Source organism: Panthera leo, chromosome A2, assembly GCF_018350215.1.
Source record: "Panthera leo isolate Ple1 chromosome A2, P.leo_Ple1_pat1.1, whole genome shotgun sequence".
Classification (NCBI taxonomy): Eukaryota; Metazoa; Chordata; class Mammalia; order Carnivora; family Felidae; genus Panthera; species Panthera leo.
In genome coordinates this window covers 16,147,987-16,162,189 of record NC_056680.1, presented here as the reverse complement: position 1 = coordinate 16,162,189, position 14,203 = coordinate 16,147,987, and the positions used below count along the sequence as shown (strand labels likewise).

General features: G+C 46.7%; 1 protein-coding gene across 2 annotated transcripts; it reads left to right on the top strand.

Moving 5' to 3' along the window:
* Positions 1-5,085: 5,085 nt before the first annotated feature.
* LOC122214269 (putative serine protease 42) lies at positions 5,086-10,086 on the top strand. Of its 2 annotated transcripts, none has more exons than XM_042929117.1 (5): positions 5,086-5,248; positions 5,730-5,886; positions 6,515-6,777; positions 7,685-7,845; positions 9,196-10,086. In XM_042929117.1, exons 1-5 carry the CDS (start codon positions 5,101-5,103, stop codon positions 9,430-9,432), a joined length of 966 nt encoding a protein of 321 aa, XP_042785051.1. In that variant the 5' UTR covers positions 5,086-5,100; the 3' UTR covers positions 9,433-10,086. The 2 variants fall into 2 exon arrangements, with proteins under 2 accessions (XP_042785051.1, XP_042785050.1); XM_042929116.1 differs by having other exon boundaries at positions 5,098-5,394.
* The last annotated feature ends 4,117 nt before the right edge of the window (positions 10,087-14,203 follow it).

Sequence of the window (14,203 nt, the reverse complement as noted above, 5' to 3'; positions counted from 1 at the left end):
GAGAGCTGGTTAGGGCTCAAATGCCATAGGCTCCTGCTGTTCTTACCAAGTTTTGTGGATTTTCTCGTATAAATATTTCTCGGTGTTTTGTATGCCCATAGGATTTTTCCAGACACCTGACATCATGGTTTTTAAAAAATAACTTTCACCAGTTAAGTAGCTTTTTCTCTAGAGGGAGAATCAACCAGATTCTTCACGAAGCCATTCTGGAAGTCCAAACTCCAAGTTTTAAAAAACTCGAAACATTTGCCAACTTTCAAGACATTTTTCTGTTATTCTAATTTCTGTTATGATCTGTATCTGCATGATGTAATTTGTATAGTCTCAGTTCTTTAAATTTATGACCACTTCTTTAATGGCCCATAATGCAGTCTGTCTTGGTGTATGTTTCACAAATACTGGGCAAAAATTGTATCCTGCTGTTGCTAGGATAGAATATCTATAAATGTCCATTAGGTCTAACTCATTGATAGTATTTTGCAGATCTTATGTATGCTTACTAGTTCTCTGTGTACTCGTTCTATCAGTTTTTTAGAAAGACATGTTGAAGTTCCAGATTCTAATTTTGGTTAGGTTGTCTTTTTCTCCTTGTTCTGTAAATTCTGAGCTCTGTTGTTTAGGTGTATTTAGGTACATACGCATTTAGAATTTTGTTTATCATCTGTAATTAATGTCTCTGCTTATCCCTGATAATATCCTTTGCTCTGAGGTTGGCTTTGGCTGTTGGTAATAGAGCCACTCCTTTGTTTAGCCAGTGTTTGCACCATATATCATAGTCCATCCTTTTCCCTATAACCTCCCTGTTTTTATATTTAAGCTGTGTTTTTATTTAAAAAAAATTTCTTTTTAATGTTTATTTATTTTTGAGACAGAGAGAGACAGAGCATGAACGGGGGAGGGACAGAGAGAGAGGGAGACACAGAATCTGAAGCAGGCTCCAGGCTCCGAGCTGTCAGCCCAGAGCCCGACGCGGGGCTCGAACTCATGGACGGTGAGATCATGACCTGAGCCGAAGTCGGACGCTTAACTGACTGAGCCACCCAGGCGCCCCAAGCTGTGTTTTTATATATTTGAGCTGTGTTTTTTAAAAAAAAACCCAGTTTGAGTGTCTTAATTCACATAATAGAAGCTTTCATTCGAGGCACCTGGGTGGCTCAGATGGTTGAATGTCCAACTCTCGATCTCAGCTCAGGTCTTGATCTCAGGGTTGTGAGTTCAAGTGCCATGTTGGGCTCCATGCTGGGTGTGGAACCTACTTTAAAAAAAAAAGAAGCATTGGGGCGCCTGGGTGGCTCAGTCGGTTAAGCGGCCGACTTCGGCTCAGGTCACGATCTCGCGGTCCGTGAGTTCGAGCCCCGCGTCGGGCTCTGGGCTGACAGCTCAGAGCCTGGAGCCTGTTTCAGATTCTGTGTCTCCCTCTCTCTCTGCCCCTCCCCCGTTCATGCTCTGTCTCTCTCTGTCTCAAAAATAAATAAACGTTAAAAAAAAAAAAGAAGCATTAATTCATTTAATAGAACATTCGCCTTTAGTGTAAGTGTTGATATTGTTGGATTAAAATCTATCATGCCAATTGCTTTCTATTTGTACCATCTCGTTTCTCTTTTTCTCTGTTCCTGCTTTCTTTTAAATTAATGGAGTATTTTTTATGATTCTATTTTGTCTTTGCTCTGGTCTTATTGATAGTTATGTAACTGTTTTTCCTGATTTCCCTAGAGTTTACAGTATATATCTTTCATTAATTGCCCTTTTCTTTCAAATAATACTATTTGCTTTTCAGGAAGTGCAAGGACCTTATAACAGTATCCTCTCTATTCTTTCTCATTCCTGTATTAGTTTTCTATTGCTGTCTATGCTATAGTCAAATCATTTGGACGATAGCTAATGTTTTTTGCATCAGAAGTTATGTCAAGCTGCTTTATACAGTTCTTGTGCTGTTCAAAGTTAAACTAAGCAAGATATGCATGCCCACACAAATTTGCAGTGAATATATTTTCTGAGCTCTCTGCTATCATTCCAGAAGCAGTTTCTGGACCTCTGCGTAAGTGCCGCAAAGGAAATTTACATATTTCAAACCCATTTAACTGTAAAGTCGAGGGGCTTGCACCTCAACTCCAGTGAAGTGATTAATTTGCAATGTAATGACATGATGAAAGGCAAGTATCAAGAGAAAAACTTAAAATAGCTCATTAAAGCCTTCCAAGGGAAGAATATGCTTGAAGCTATAGGTCCATGGATTAATATCAGCATTTGGCAACGCTGCATGAAAAGCCATTTTAAAAATTAAATGCATAAAATATTATAGATCACCATTAACAGAAATATGCAATTGATTTTGATGATAGAGAACACTAGTTTTTTTTATTTTGTTATTTTATGAGTATATTGTTAAATTGGCTTGCATACAATAACCAGTGCTCATCCCAACAAGTGCCCTCCTCAATGCCCATCTCCCATCCCTGCCCCCCCCGCCATCCACCCTCAGTTTGTTCTCTGTATTTAAGAGTTTCTTGTGGCTTGCCTCCTTCCCTCTCTGTTTATAACTATTTTTTCCCCTTCCCTTCCCCCATGGTCTTCTGGTAAGTTCCTCAAGATCCACATATGAGTGAAAACATATGATATCTGTCCTTCTCTGACCGACTTAGTTCACTCAGCATAATACCTTCCAGCTCCATCCACGATCCTGCAAACAGCATGATTTCATTCTTTCTCATTGCCAAGTAGTATCCCATTGTAGATATAAACCACATCTTCTTTATCCATTCATCAGTTAATGGGCATTTAGGCTGTTTCCATAATTTGGCTATTGTTGAAAGCACTGCTATAAACATTGGGGTACACATGCCCCTATGTATCACCACTCCTGTATCCCTTGGGGAAATTCCTAGTAGTGCTGTTTCTGGGTCATAGGATAGTTCTATTTTTAATTTTTCGGGGAACCTCCACACTGTTTTCCAGAGTGGCTGCACCAGTTTGCATTCCCACCAATGGTGCAAAAGGGTTCCCGTTTCTCTACATCCTTGCCAGGCTCTGTAGTTTCCTAATTTGTTCATTTTAGCCACTTTGATCCATGTGAGGTGGTATCTCAATGTGGCTTTGATTTGTATTCCCCTGATGAAGAGTGATGTTGAACATCTTTTCATGGGTCTATTGGCCATCTGGATGTCTTCTTTGGAAAAGTGTCTATTCATGTCTTCTGCCCATTTCTTCACTGGATTATTTGTTTCTTGGGTGTTGAGTTTGCTAAGTTCTTTGTGGATTTTGGATACTAGCCCTTTATCTGATATGTCATTTGCAAATATCTTTTCCCATTCCATTGGTTGCCTTTTAGTTTTGTTGATTATTTCCTTTGCAGTGCAGAAGCTTTTTATCTTAATGAGGTCCCAATAGTTCATTTTTGCTTTTAATTCTGTTGCCTTTGGAGATGTGTCAAATAAGAAATTGCTGTGGCTGAGCTCAAAGAGGTTGTTGCCTTCTTTCTCCTCTAGGGTTTTGATGGTTTCCTGTCTCACATTTAGGTCTTTCATCCATTTTGAGTTTATTTTTGGAGAACACTAATTTTAAACCCAGTTAGGTAAATTGTTATTCTCCCCCCAGATAATCCCATTCTTCTCACTGGTAGATTTGTATGATAAAATATTATACCCAATTACTATTATTACTACATATTTTTTTAATTAAAAAAAATTTTTTAATCTTTATTTATTTTTGAGAGAGAGACAGAGTGTGAGCAGGGGAGGAGCAGAGAGAGAGGGAGACACAGAATCCGAAGCAGGCTCCAGGCCCTGAGCTGTCGGCACAGAGCCTGACATGGGGCTCAAACTCATGAACTGTGAGATCATGACCTGAGCCCATGAACTGTGAGATCATGACCTGAGCCGAAGTCGGACCCTCAACCGACTGAGAGCCACCCAGGTGCCCCGATTATTACTATATTTTTATGGAAAAATTTTCTTCTTTTTATATAAAAGCCTACATAATATCCTCAGTTGTATCTCAAAATCCTAAAATATTTGCTCTCTGGCTCTTTATAGAAAACATTTATTGACTTCTGAATTAGAGTCTTCAAATATGTTCATCAGAGTATTTAAGATTCCCTGTGTGATAGTTCCAAACCTCACGTCATATCTGCATCTAGTTCTGTTGGTTGCTTTGTCTCTTGACACCATGTTGTTAATTTTCTTTTCATTGAGTGTCTCATCATTTTTTGTTAAAACTAGTCATTCTGTGTAGGCAAACAGAGACTTAAGTAAACACTGTTCTCAGAAATGGTCATGTCTTGGGGCACCTTGGTGGCTCGGTTGGTTAAGTGACCGACTTCAGCTCAGGTCATGATCTCAGGGTTCATGAGTTCGAGACCCGCATCGGGCTCTGTGCTGACAGCTCAGACCCTGCAGCCTGCTTCAGATTCTGTGTCTCCTTCTCTCTTTGCTCCTCCCCCCGCTCATGCTCTGTCTGTCTCTCTCCTTCAAAGATAAATAAAAATATTAAAAAGCAAAAAAAGAAATGGTCACGTCTTTTCTTTAGTAGAGAGTATCGAGACAGTCATGCCCAGTTTTGTTGTATGGTTACCCTCCGTGTGTGCCAGGCTTGAAATTCTTCTGTTATTTTTTGCTTAGAGTGGTGGTTGATTCGTTGGATTGTTTCTCGGTGTCTGTTCCACACTCGGGACAGTCTTCTCTGTGCTCATGTGTCAAAGAGGGCGTCTTTCCACGCTTTTATCCCTCCTTTAGCAGTAAACTGCGGTTACTTGTTCCTGGACACTTGCTAGTCTAGTAGGGGAGGGAGGAGGTGGGACATTCTTTGTTTTTCTGGCTCAGCGCCTCACTGTCTGGCAGGTGCTATATTCTTGGCTCTCAGAGATGAGGCCTTCTCAGTGATCTTGACTCTCTCCCGGCATAGGTGAGAGAGTCTGATCTGGCTCCTTCCTTAGGGGTAGAAGTTGTTTTATGTTCTCTTCCTCTAGCTACAGTAGGCTTTAACTTGCGCTCTGAAAGGCAGGTCACGGAGTGGAGAGAGGGCCCCGGTGGAACCCAGTGCGCGACGTTTGGCACGCCAGTGGGGCCCCCAATCCGGGAGCCTCTTGTTCCGTCGCTCGCGCGCATGCGCAGACCCGTCCACCTGCCTCCGCGAGGGGAGCCGCGAGGGGGCGCCGTACCAGCCGGCTCATGGCGTCCCCCACTGGCGGCTCCCCGGGCCTCCTACTCTGGCTCCTGCTCCTCCAGCCGCAGCTCAGTGGGGCGCGGGGCAGGTTGGCGCCATCCCCACTCTCCCCTTCGCCCTTGGGAGGCGGCCACGAGGACCCCGATGCCACCGTGTGGAGGGTTGCTGGACCGGCTACGCCCCCCGAGCCCCAAGAATCTGTCCCAGTCTCCCAGTTGGTGGGATTGATCCCAGGTGACACTTGGCGTTGGGGGCCCTGGGCAGGTGGCTGAGGCACCAGAGTGGGAACCAGCGCTCTTGGGGAGTGTGGGGGAGCCAGGGTCCCTCCACCTCCCCCCCCCCCCCCCCCCGGGGTGTGGTCTGAGGAATGCAGCACCGCTTGTGGAGTCTGAGCGGGATGCCACTCGGCCTCGCGGGTACGTGGCCTGGGGACGTCATAACACCGTCCTGGAGTCAAGGAGGCCGTGGCCTTCTCACGTGTCCAAGGGGCACCTGGGCCTTTCCTGGGAAGCCTGGGGAGCAGGGCCTGTTTCTCTGAGGTTCTTCCTCCTGCGCTGTTCTCACCCCAGGGTGTGGCCAGGTAAATGCGAAAATCTTGGGAGGACAGGAGGCTGAAGACGGGAAGTGGCCCTGGCAGGTGAGCGTGAGGATCAGAGGCAAGCACGTGTGCGGAGGTTCCCTCATCACACAGCAGTGGGTACTGACTGCAGGCCACTGTATTTTAAGGTGAGGAGTGACAAGTGGAGACTTGAGAGGTTTTGGGGTTTTTTTTAATTTTATTTTAGAAAGAGTGCACTAGGGGGGAGAGGGGCAGTTGGGGGTGGGGAGAGAATCCCAAGCAGACTCAACGCTCAGCGCAAAACCCTGGGCAGTGGGGGGGGGGGGGGGGGGGGGGGGAGGGGGGAGGGGGACAATCCCACCCCCCTTAGGATCAAGACCTGAGCCAAAATCAAGAATCGGATGCTCAACAGACCGACCCACCCAGGCACCCTGAGACTTGAGAGTTTTGAAGCCAGTCCTGCTCTCCTCAAATACCTAGTAGGTTCTGTTGCCCTGGCGAGTTGGCAGAACCCAAGCCCAACCCAACCCAGCCAAAGCATACCCACTAAAAATGGGCGGGGTCTGCGCCGGGAGTGTGGTTACCAGGAATACTAATTCCGAGAACAAAACCAATCGTTTGGATGAGCAGACCAGTTTTGAGAGTCGGTAAGGAGGGATTCCTGGTGTTGGGCCAGTGGAGAGAGTGGCGAGGGAGGTTGGGACCATACTGGGAGACATCTGCCATGTGTGGAAAAGGCACACGGGATGCTTCCTGGGGTCTCTGTGAGGGGGCACATCTTCTTCTCTCCCACAGCCGTTTCCACTATGATGTGAAAATGGGAGATCGGAGTGTCTATAAAGAAATCACAAGTGTGTTGGTCCCCGTCCGAGACATCGTTGTCCACCCTCAGCTCTCAGTAGTTGGAACCATTCAAAAGGACCTTGCCCTTCTCCAGCTCCTCTACCCTGTAAACTTCACCATGACCATCCAGCCTATATGCATCCCTCAGAAGACTTTCCGGGTGGAAGCTGGGACCACGTGCTGGGTGACCGGTTGGGGCAGAAAAGAAGAATATGGTGAGACTGTGAGGCAGGAAGCCGACTCAGGAAGAGGGAGACAGCTTTAGCCCTGCATTAGGCAAACAGGCTAAAGAGGGGGACAGGGAAGCAGACGGCCTGGCAGAGGGGTGAGGGGACAGCGGTTTAGCAGCAGCCAGGGTGATGGTTCCTGATTGGCTTGAGGACACTGATTGAGGACTTTTGTTACAACACAAATATTTCATGGTAGCCATTTAGGAAAGGCACCGGTCCCGGGAACTGGAGCTACTCTCAGGAGAAGAAATACAGGGGTGAAATCTCTTTATGGAGATTCGTGAGGGACCATGCCTGGCTGGCTTGGGTTTTTTTTTTTTTTAGGTTCCCTGGGGACTGAGCCAGATGCTATGGAATTCTATTCAGGGTGGCTTTCTGCTCAGCAGGTGAGGAGTGGTTTGCCAGCCAGAGCTGTCCCTCTCTGAAAGTATCTTGGTGGTTAGGGAGCTTCCCGTCCTTTTGAGTACAGGCAGAGCCAGAAGGTCGCTGTTGCTGAGGCTATAGGGCCCCCATCTCTGGGAAGAGTCTGGACTGGTAACCCTGGGGCACATTCGAGAGTCTGTGATCCTGCTCAAAAGTAAAGATACGTTACTGCTGCACGGAATACCTGTCACGATTACCACTGATACTCAGGGTAACAGATGCCTGATGATCATTTCTCAGGCTGGTAAGGCCTTGCCTCTTCCTGTCCAGATCGGTTCTTCTTTATCCTGTCTTGGTTTTAGTTCTTACCTCCTTTTAATCCCCGTGTCAACTTTGGGCCTCAGTTTCCTCCAGAGTCTAATGGGGACGATACCCACCGCCCTGCCTTTCACAAAGGGGATTCTAGGTGTTTAGGGGCTTACTGTCCACCTGCGCACAACCACCCACTGCTGAGTTTCTTTACTTGTAGGTGGCGACCTTATTACCTCTGTTCTCCATGAGGTCGACCAAGACATCATCCACCATGAAAAATGTAATGAGATGATTCAGAAAGCCATGAAAACAACTAGGGATGTCGTATTGGAAGGAATGCTCTGTGGCTATAAAGGTGCAGGAAAGGATTTGTGTCAGGTAAGTTCATGGACCCTTTCCTACCTCTGTATCGAGGTTGTTCCCTCCCAGTTTCCTCATTCGCAAGTGGCACGGCCTCCTCCTCCCTTGTGACTCCCCTGAGCTGGCCTGGCCTGTTTCTTCAGAGGGGAGCAGCCCTTGCTGGCCTGGGGGCACCGCCACGGTGTGGGGAAGCTGGGGCAGGTAACACTAATACCAGAAGTCCCTTTAATTGAGTTCCTCCTCTGTGGCACTTACGGTGTGAGCCAGTGTGGGTATTGACCCCCAGTAGCTCTGTGAAGCCACATCATAACCCCGCGGCATAGACATCGTAGCGATTATACAGATGAGGTGAGGTCCAAAGATGTCAGCTCCAGGTTCCCCCGTGGGTGCTTGCAGGACTCCTAGAGGATGAGTGTTTGGGTTTCTTGGAAAGAGAACAGCATTGTAGGGAGAGGGATCAGCATGTGGAGCAGCTCCGAGGTCCCAGGGAACGTGTCACGTTTAGGGAGCGTTTTCCAGGTCTGGACCAAGTGAGGTGGCAAATGTGGCCAGAGAAGGGGGTTGGAGTCAGAGTACGCGTGGCCTGGGGTGCTGGTCCAAGTTTCTAGACGCCGTCTGGGCAGGACTGTGGGCTAGACGTTTGTTTCCATCATCTAGGCGATGGTGCTGAGTCCCGAGTGGGATGTGGGGGGACGAGGGGGTGAAGGAGGTGTGTCCGACATTGAATCATGAGCTCTGGGTGACTGAGTGCCGTTGAGGGAGGGGGCTCGGGAGAGGTTAGGAGGGCTGTCTGTTTCTGTCTGAGCTGGTTGGTGCGGGGCCACCAGAGTGGGTCTGGGAAGGACGTGCGGTGGTCTGGGTGAGGTGGGGGTATACGGGATGTCTGGGAGGGGATCTTCAAATATGGAGGCAGCTGGCTATATGGGTTAGGAGTCCTAGAGAAACTGTTAGCTAGATAGATGGATTGAGGGGGCTGCCAAGAAGAGGTGATATTCCAAATGTTTTCACAGCCACTGTGGTTTGGGCAGTGACCAGTTAAAATATCCTCCTGAGGATACTAAAGTTTTCCCATTAACTTTTCTATTTTTTTCAAAAAGGTTTTTAATTTTAAGTAATCTCTACACCCAGCATGGGGCTTGAACTTACAACTCCAAGATCAAGAGTTGTATGCTCCACCGATGGAGCCATCCAGGTGTCCCTGCCCATTAACTTTTCAGTTCTTAGTTCTCATATTTGCAGAAAGCTGGGCCTGATGGGTGCCTGGGGGAAGGTCCCCATGGGCCTGAGCCCCTGGTGCCTTGCAGGGCAGTGAGCCTGCTCTGACTTGGATGGCCTTCCATGCCTGTTTGTTTCTTTCTCTTTCTACAGGGAGACTCTGGGGGCCCTTTGGTCTGTAAATTTAAGGACACATGGGTCCAGGTGGGACTCGTGAGCTGGGGCTTAGGCTGTGGTCGTGGAAATGTGCCTGGAGTTTATACAGACATTGCTGCCTACTCTAAGTGGATAGTTGAAGTGATAAACCGGGCTGCCTCTTTGTATCCAGTGGTGTTCCTCATTCCACTTCTGTGCCTGGTGCTGCCCCTGAGCATCCTCGTGGCCCCGTGATCACCCCCGCCCACTCCCCTCCTGTTTTTGACTCTCACCTGAGGCCTGTCCTCCAACCTCCCCCTCCTCCTCATTGCCCTTTCCTCCAATGCTGGTTGGGATCCACTGACCCTGTAGAGAGCTACCCAGTAGAGAGTGGCAGTAAGCCCGGAGCCCTGAAAGTGTCCCAGCCTGATGCCCCAGTCACCTGCCTCGGCCACACCCACACCTTGGCTGTGCTCTGCCTGCCGGGAAGGAGGGAGTACAGGCATCCCAGCCTGAGAGCCAGCCGACCTGCCAGCTGGAGCCCGGTGCTTCCCTGACGCCTTGGAGAGCCTCTACCAAAGAAGAGACCTCGTGAGCAGTGAGACAGCATTCAACCTGGCTGTGGTCTCAGGCTTTCACCTGAGAGTGAGCTTGGTGATTGTGCAGGCGGTGTCACCACGGCCCTGCTGAGGTCTGAGGCCTGGGGGTTCCACATCTGACCCAGGTGTCTGGGACTGGGCGAAGTTCCCCCCTACCCAGTGCGGATCCACCTGGATCCTGCTGGGGCAGCCCCGCGATGGGGCCCCCTTTCTTGAGTACCCAGTGGCCACATCCAGGCTCACCCCAAGTCGTGTGGAGGCACTGAGTGTGGAAATCTTAGATGTCAACTGAATAAATGTTTGAAGAGTTGCTTTTGTGTTCTGTACGTCTCCTGGTCTGGGCTGTGGGGGACACTGAGAAGTTATCTCACATTTAACTTAGGAGTGTGTTGATGTTGCTTTAAAACATTTCTTTAGGGGTGCCTGGATGGCTCAGTCGGTTGAATGTCCGACTTCGGCTCAGGTCATGATCTTGCAGTTTTTGAGTTCAAGCCCCACATTGGGCTCTGTGCTGACAGCTCAGAGCCTGAAGCCTGTTTCAGATTCTGTGTTTCCCTTTCTGCTCCTCCCCTGCTTGCATTCTATGTCTCTCTCTCAAAAATAAATAAACATTAAAAAAAAATTTAAAACAGGAGAGGCAGAGAGAGAGGGGGACACAGAATGCGAAGCGGGCCCCAGGCTATGAGCTGTCAGCACAGAGCCCGACGTGGGGTTGGAACTCATGGACTGCAAAATCAATACCTGAGCTGAAGTCGGATGCTCAGCCAACTGAGCCACCCAGGCGCCCACATGATGCTTTTTAAACCCTAGGGGGGGCGGGGCCCTCGACTCGAGTTTGACAGATGGTTCTAGCTCTTGGGTCCTGCTGCTGTGCCCCTCATGGCCACCAGCAGCTCTGCAGGGACCTTTGTAGTTGAATTTGCTGGCCGTTGCTTCTAGGGAGGAGGAAGTGAGAGAGAGTGGAAGCGAGAGAAAGGTCAGGGCACTGCACCCAGTCTGCAACCCTTATTTTCTGCCTGTTTGTGCTGCTTCCCCTGGAGTTATGTAGAGCCTTGAGCACCAGGTTCCCTTGGCCTGCGAAGAGTGCCGGGCTGAGACTCAGCGAGAGGACAGGTTGAGTGCTTCCTGGGTCTCTGCTGGCTCACGTCCCGCATCATCTGTGGTCCCAAGAGTGGCTCTTTGTTCTGATGCAGAGATGCAGAGCACTTCCCTGCTCCAGATTTCCTTCCCTGTTCTTGAAACTTTGAGGTTCCTTTCTTTTAGGAGGAGATTAGAGCATTTTGCATGTGAGAAGAAAGTGCCAGGTGACTATTTAGGTGGATAAAGAAGGGGACTGGGGTAAAGACTGATAACTCTCCTCTGACACCTCTCATCCCTTAATAAAGCCTGTGTTTCCAAGCCTTCCACTAAGGGAGACACTAAGTTCTGTGTGCCTAAGCTCGTGTGGCACTAAGTCCTGGCCCATAAAATATAAACAGAAGTCTTGGGTGTGATTTGTGGGAAATGTCCTTAAACGGAGGACAAGCCCCTTCTTCAGATCTCTTTGCTCTCTCCTGGCTGGAGTGTGTGCACGGTGACGGTGACGGGAGCTTGTGCGGGTGATATGGGACACAAGGGACAATGCTAAGGGCACAGAACAGGAATTTAGAAGGAACTTGGCTCCTTGGAGTTTGTAGCTCTGCCCTCACAGCTCTTTGTGCAACAGAGAAATACACTCTTTTTTTTTTTTTTTTAAATTAAGCCATTATTATCTTCAGTCTCAGTTACTCGTATCAAAACCTCATTCTAATTAATTCAGTTGGTGTCATCTGGACTTTTATTTCTGGATTTTTATGAATATAAACTTTTGAAGTCATTTATTTATTTATTTATTTATTTTAACATTTATTTATTTTTGAGACAGAGAGAGACAGAGCATGAACGGGGGAGGGGCAGAGAGAGAGGGGGACATAGAATCGGAAGCAGGCTCCAGGCTCCGAGCCATCAGCCCAAAGCCCGACGCGGGGCTCGAACTCACGGACCGCGAGATCGTGACCTGAGCTGAAGTCGGACGCTCAACCCACTGAGCCACCCAGGCGCCCCGAAGTCATTTATTTAGAAGGAATTCTTTCTAATTCCTACTTGACTATATACACCATTGCTTCCTTCTCTATTCAGTTTTTAAAATTGATAAGGTTAAAAGCTTATGTTGATGAATGACTGTTATCTCTTAATGTGCTTCCGTATTGTTATTTATTGAGATATAATTTATAGTAAAATGCACACTGCAGTATAAAATTCTATGAGTTTTTTTAATGCTTATTTTTTATATTTGAGAGAGAGAGAGGCGGGGGGGGGGGGGGTGGGGGAGGCAGAGCGTGAGTGGGGGAGGGGCAGAGAGAGCTGGAGACAGAATCTGAAGCAGGTTCCAGGCTCGGAGCTGTCAGCACAGAGCCCGACTAGGGGCTGGAACCCACGAACCGTGAGATGGTGACCTGAGCTGAAGTCGGACGCTCAACCGACTGAGCCATCCAGGCGCCCCAATTCTATGAGTTTTAAGAGAGGTATACCCCATGCCAACGTCTCCAAATCATGATTGAGAACTTTGTATTAATCCAGAATGCTCTCTCATGTGTCCCTTTCTAATCAGCCCCTCCCAGAGATAACCACCATTCTGATTATCATCAGATTATTTGCATGTCATTAGACCTCATATTGATGGAATAATATAGTCAATGCTCTTTTGTGTCTGGTTTCTTACCTTCCACGTGTTGTTTTTGAGATTCATTCATGTTGCTACATGTACCGTCAGTTCATTCCTTTTTATTGGTGAATAGCAATATTCTTGCATGAATATTCCACAGTTGGTTTATTCTCCTGTTGGTGGACATTTGGGTTGTTGCCAGTCTGGGGCTACTATGAATGAAGCTGCTAGTAAACATTCTAATATAAGACTTTTTTGTATCTATATACTTTCACTTCATTTGGGAATAAACGTAGGAGTGGAACTGCTGGCTCATAAAATCGATGTATGGTTAACGTTATTGGAAATTGCAAAGACTTTTCCAAATTGGTTGTACCGTTTTACGCTAGTCCCAGCAACAAAGGAGAGTTCAGGTTGGTCCACATCTTCATCCGTCCTCGGTGTTTCTATTTGCCCAATTCTAATGGGTATGAGGTGGTATCTCATTGGGGTTTTAATTTGTGTTTCCCTGTAACTAATGATACTCAGCACCTTTTCATGTGCTATTGGTTATCTGCGTATCTTCTTTTGTGAAGTATGTTTTCAATTCTTTTGCCCATTTTTAATTAGGATGCTTATTATTTTTTTTTTTTATTGCTCATTTATAAGTAGTCTTCTTATGTTCTGAATAGAATCCTAAGTCTGTCACTTGCTTTTTTCACTTTTTAGCTGGGGGCTGTGAAGATTTTTCTTCTATTTTTTTCTTCCCTAAGCTTTATACTTTTAGCTTTTACATTTATGTTTGTGCTCTACAAATTCATTTGGGGGCATGGTATGGGATAAGGATCCAAGTATATTTTTCCATATCTTTAATGTTTATCCACTTCCACTACCATTTGTTGAAAATACATTTATTTTCACATTGATTTGCATTGGTACTTCACCAAAAATTAATTGACAGTGTATATATGCATCTATTTATGTATTCTCTATTCAGTTCCCTATCTATTTGTTTATTCTTTTTTAAATTTATAAAAAAATTTTTATTTCGAGAGAGAGAGAGAGAGAGTGTGTGTGTGTGTGTGTGTGTGCGTGCGTGTGCAGGGGAGGGGCAGAGAAGAAGGAAGAGAGAGAGAGTCCCAGTCAGCCTCTGCACTGTCAGCATGGAGCCCTACTCAGGGCTGATCTCTTTGTGATCATGACCTGAGCCGAAATCAAGAGTCGGATGCTTAACCAACTGAGCCATCCAGGTACCCCCTTTTTGTGATTAGTATATTCTCACCCCAACTTTTCAGTGTTCTAATTACTGTAGCTTTTATAGGTAGTCATGAAATTTGGTAGCATTACACCTCCTAATTTGTTCACGTTTTTCAAGGTGGAGCTTTGTGTAGAAATTGACAAGCTGGTTCTAATCTGTGTATGGAAAAGTAAAGGATGTAGAATAACCAAAACAAAGAGCTACTGTACTTTAAGACTTACTATAAAAGTGTAATAATCAAGACAGTGTGGCATTGGCATGAGGGGGCAGACATATAAATCAGTGGAGCAGGATAGAGTCTAGAAATAGATCTCTGCATATATGGCCAATTGATTTCAACAAAACTGCCAAGGCAATTCACTGTAGGAAAGATAGTCTTTTTAATAAATGATATGGGAAAAATAGGACATTCCTATTCAAGGAAAAAAAAAAGCCTCAATCCTAACTTTGCATTATATGTAAAAATTAACTGAAAATGGATTAGAGAACTAAATGTAAAACCTACAT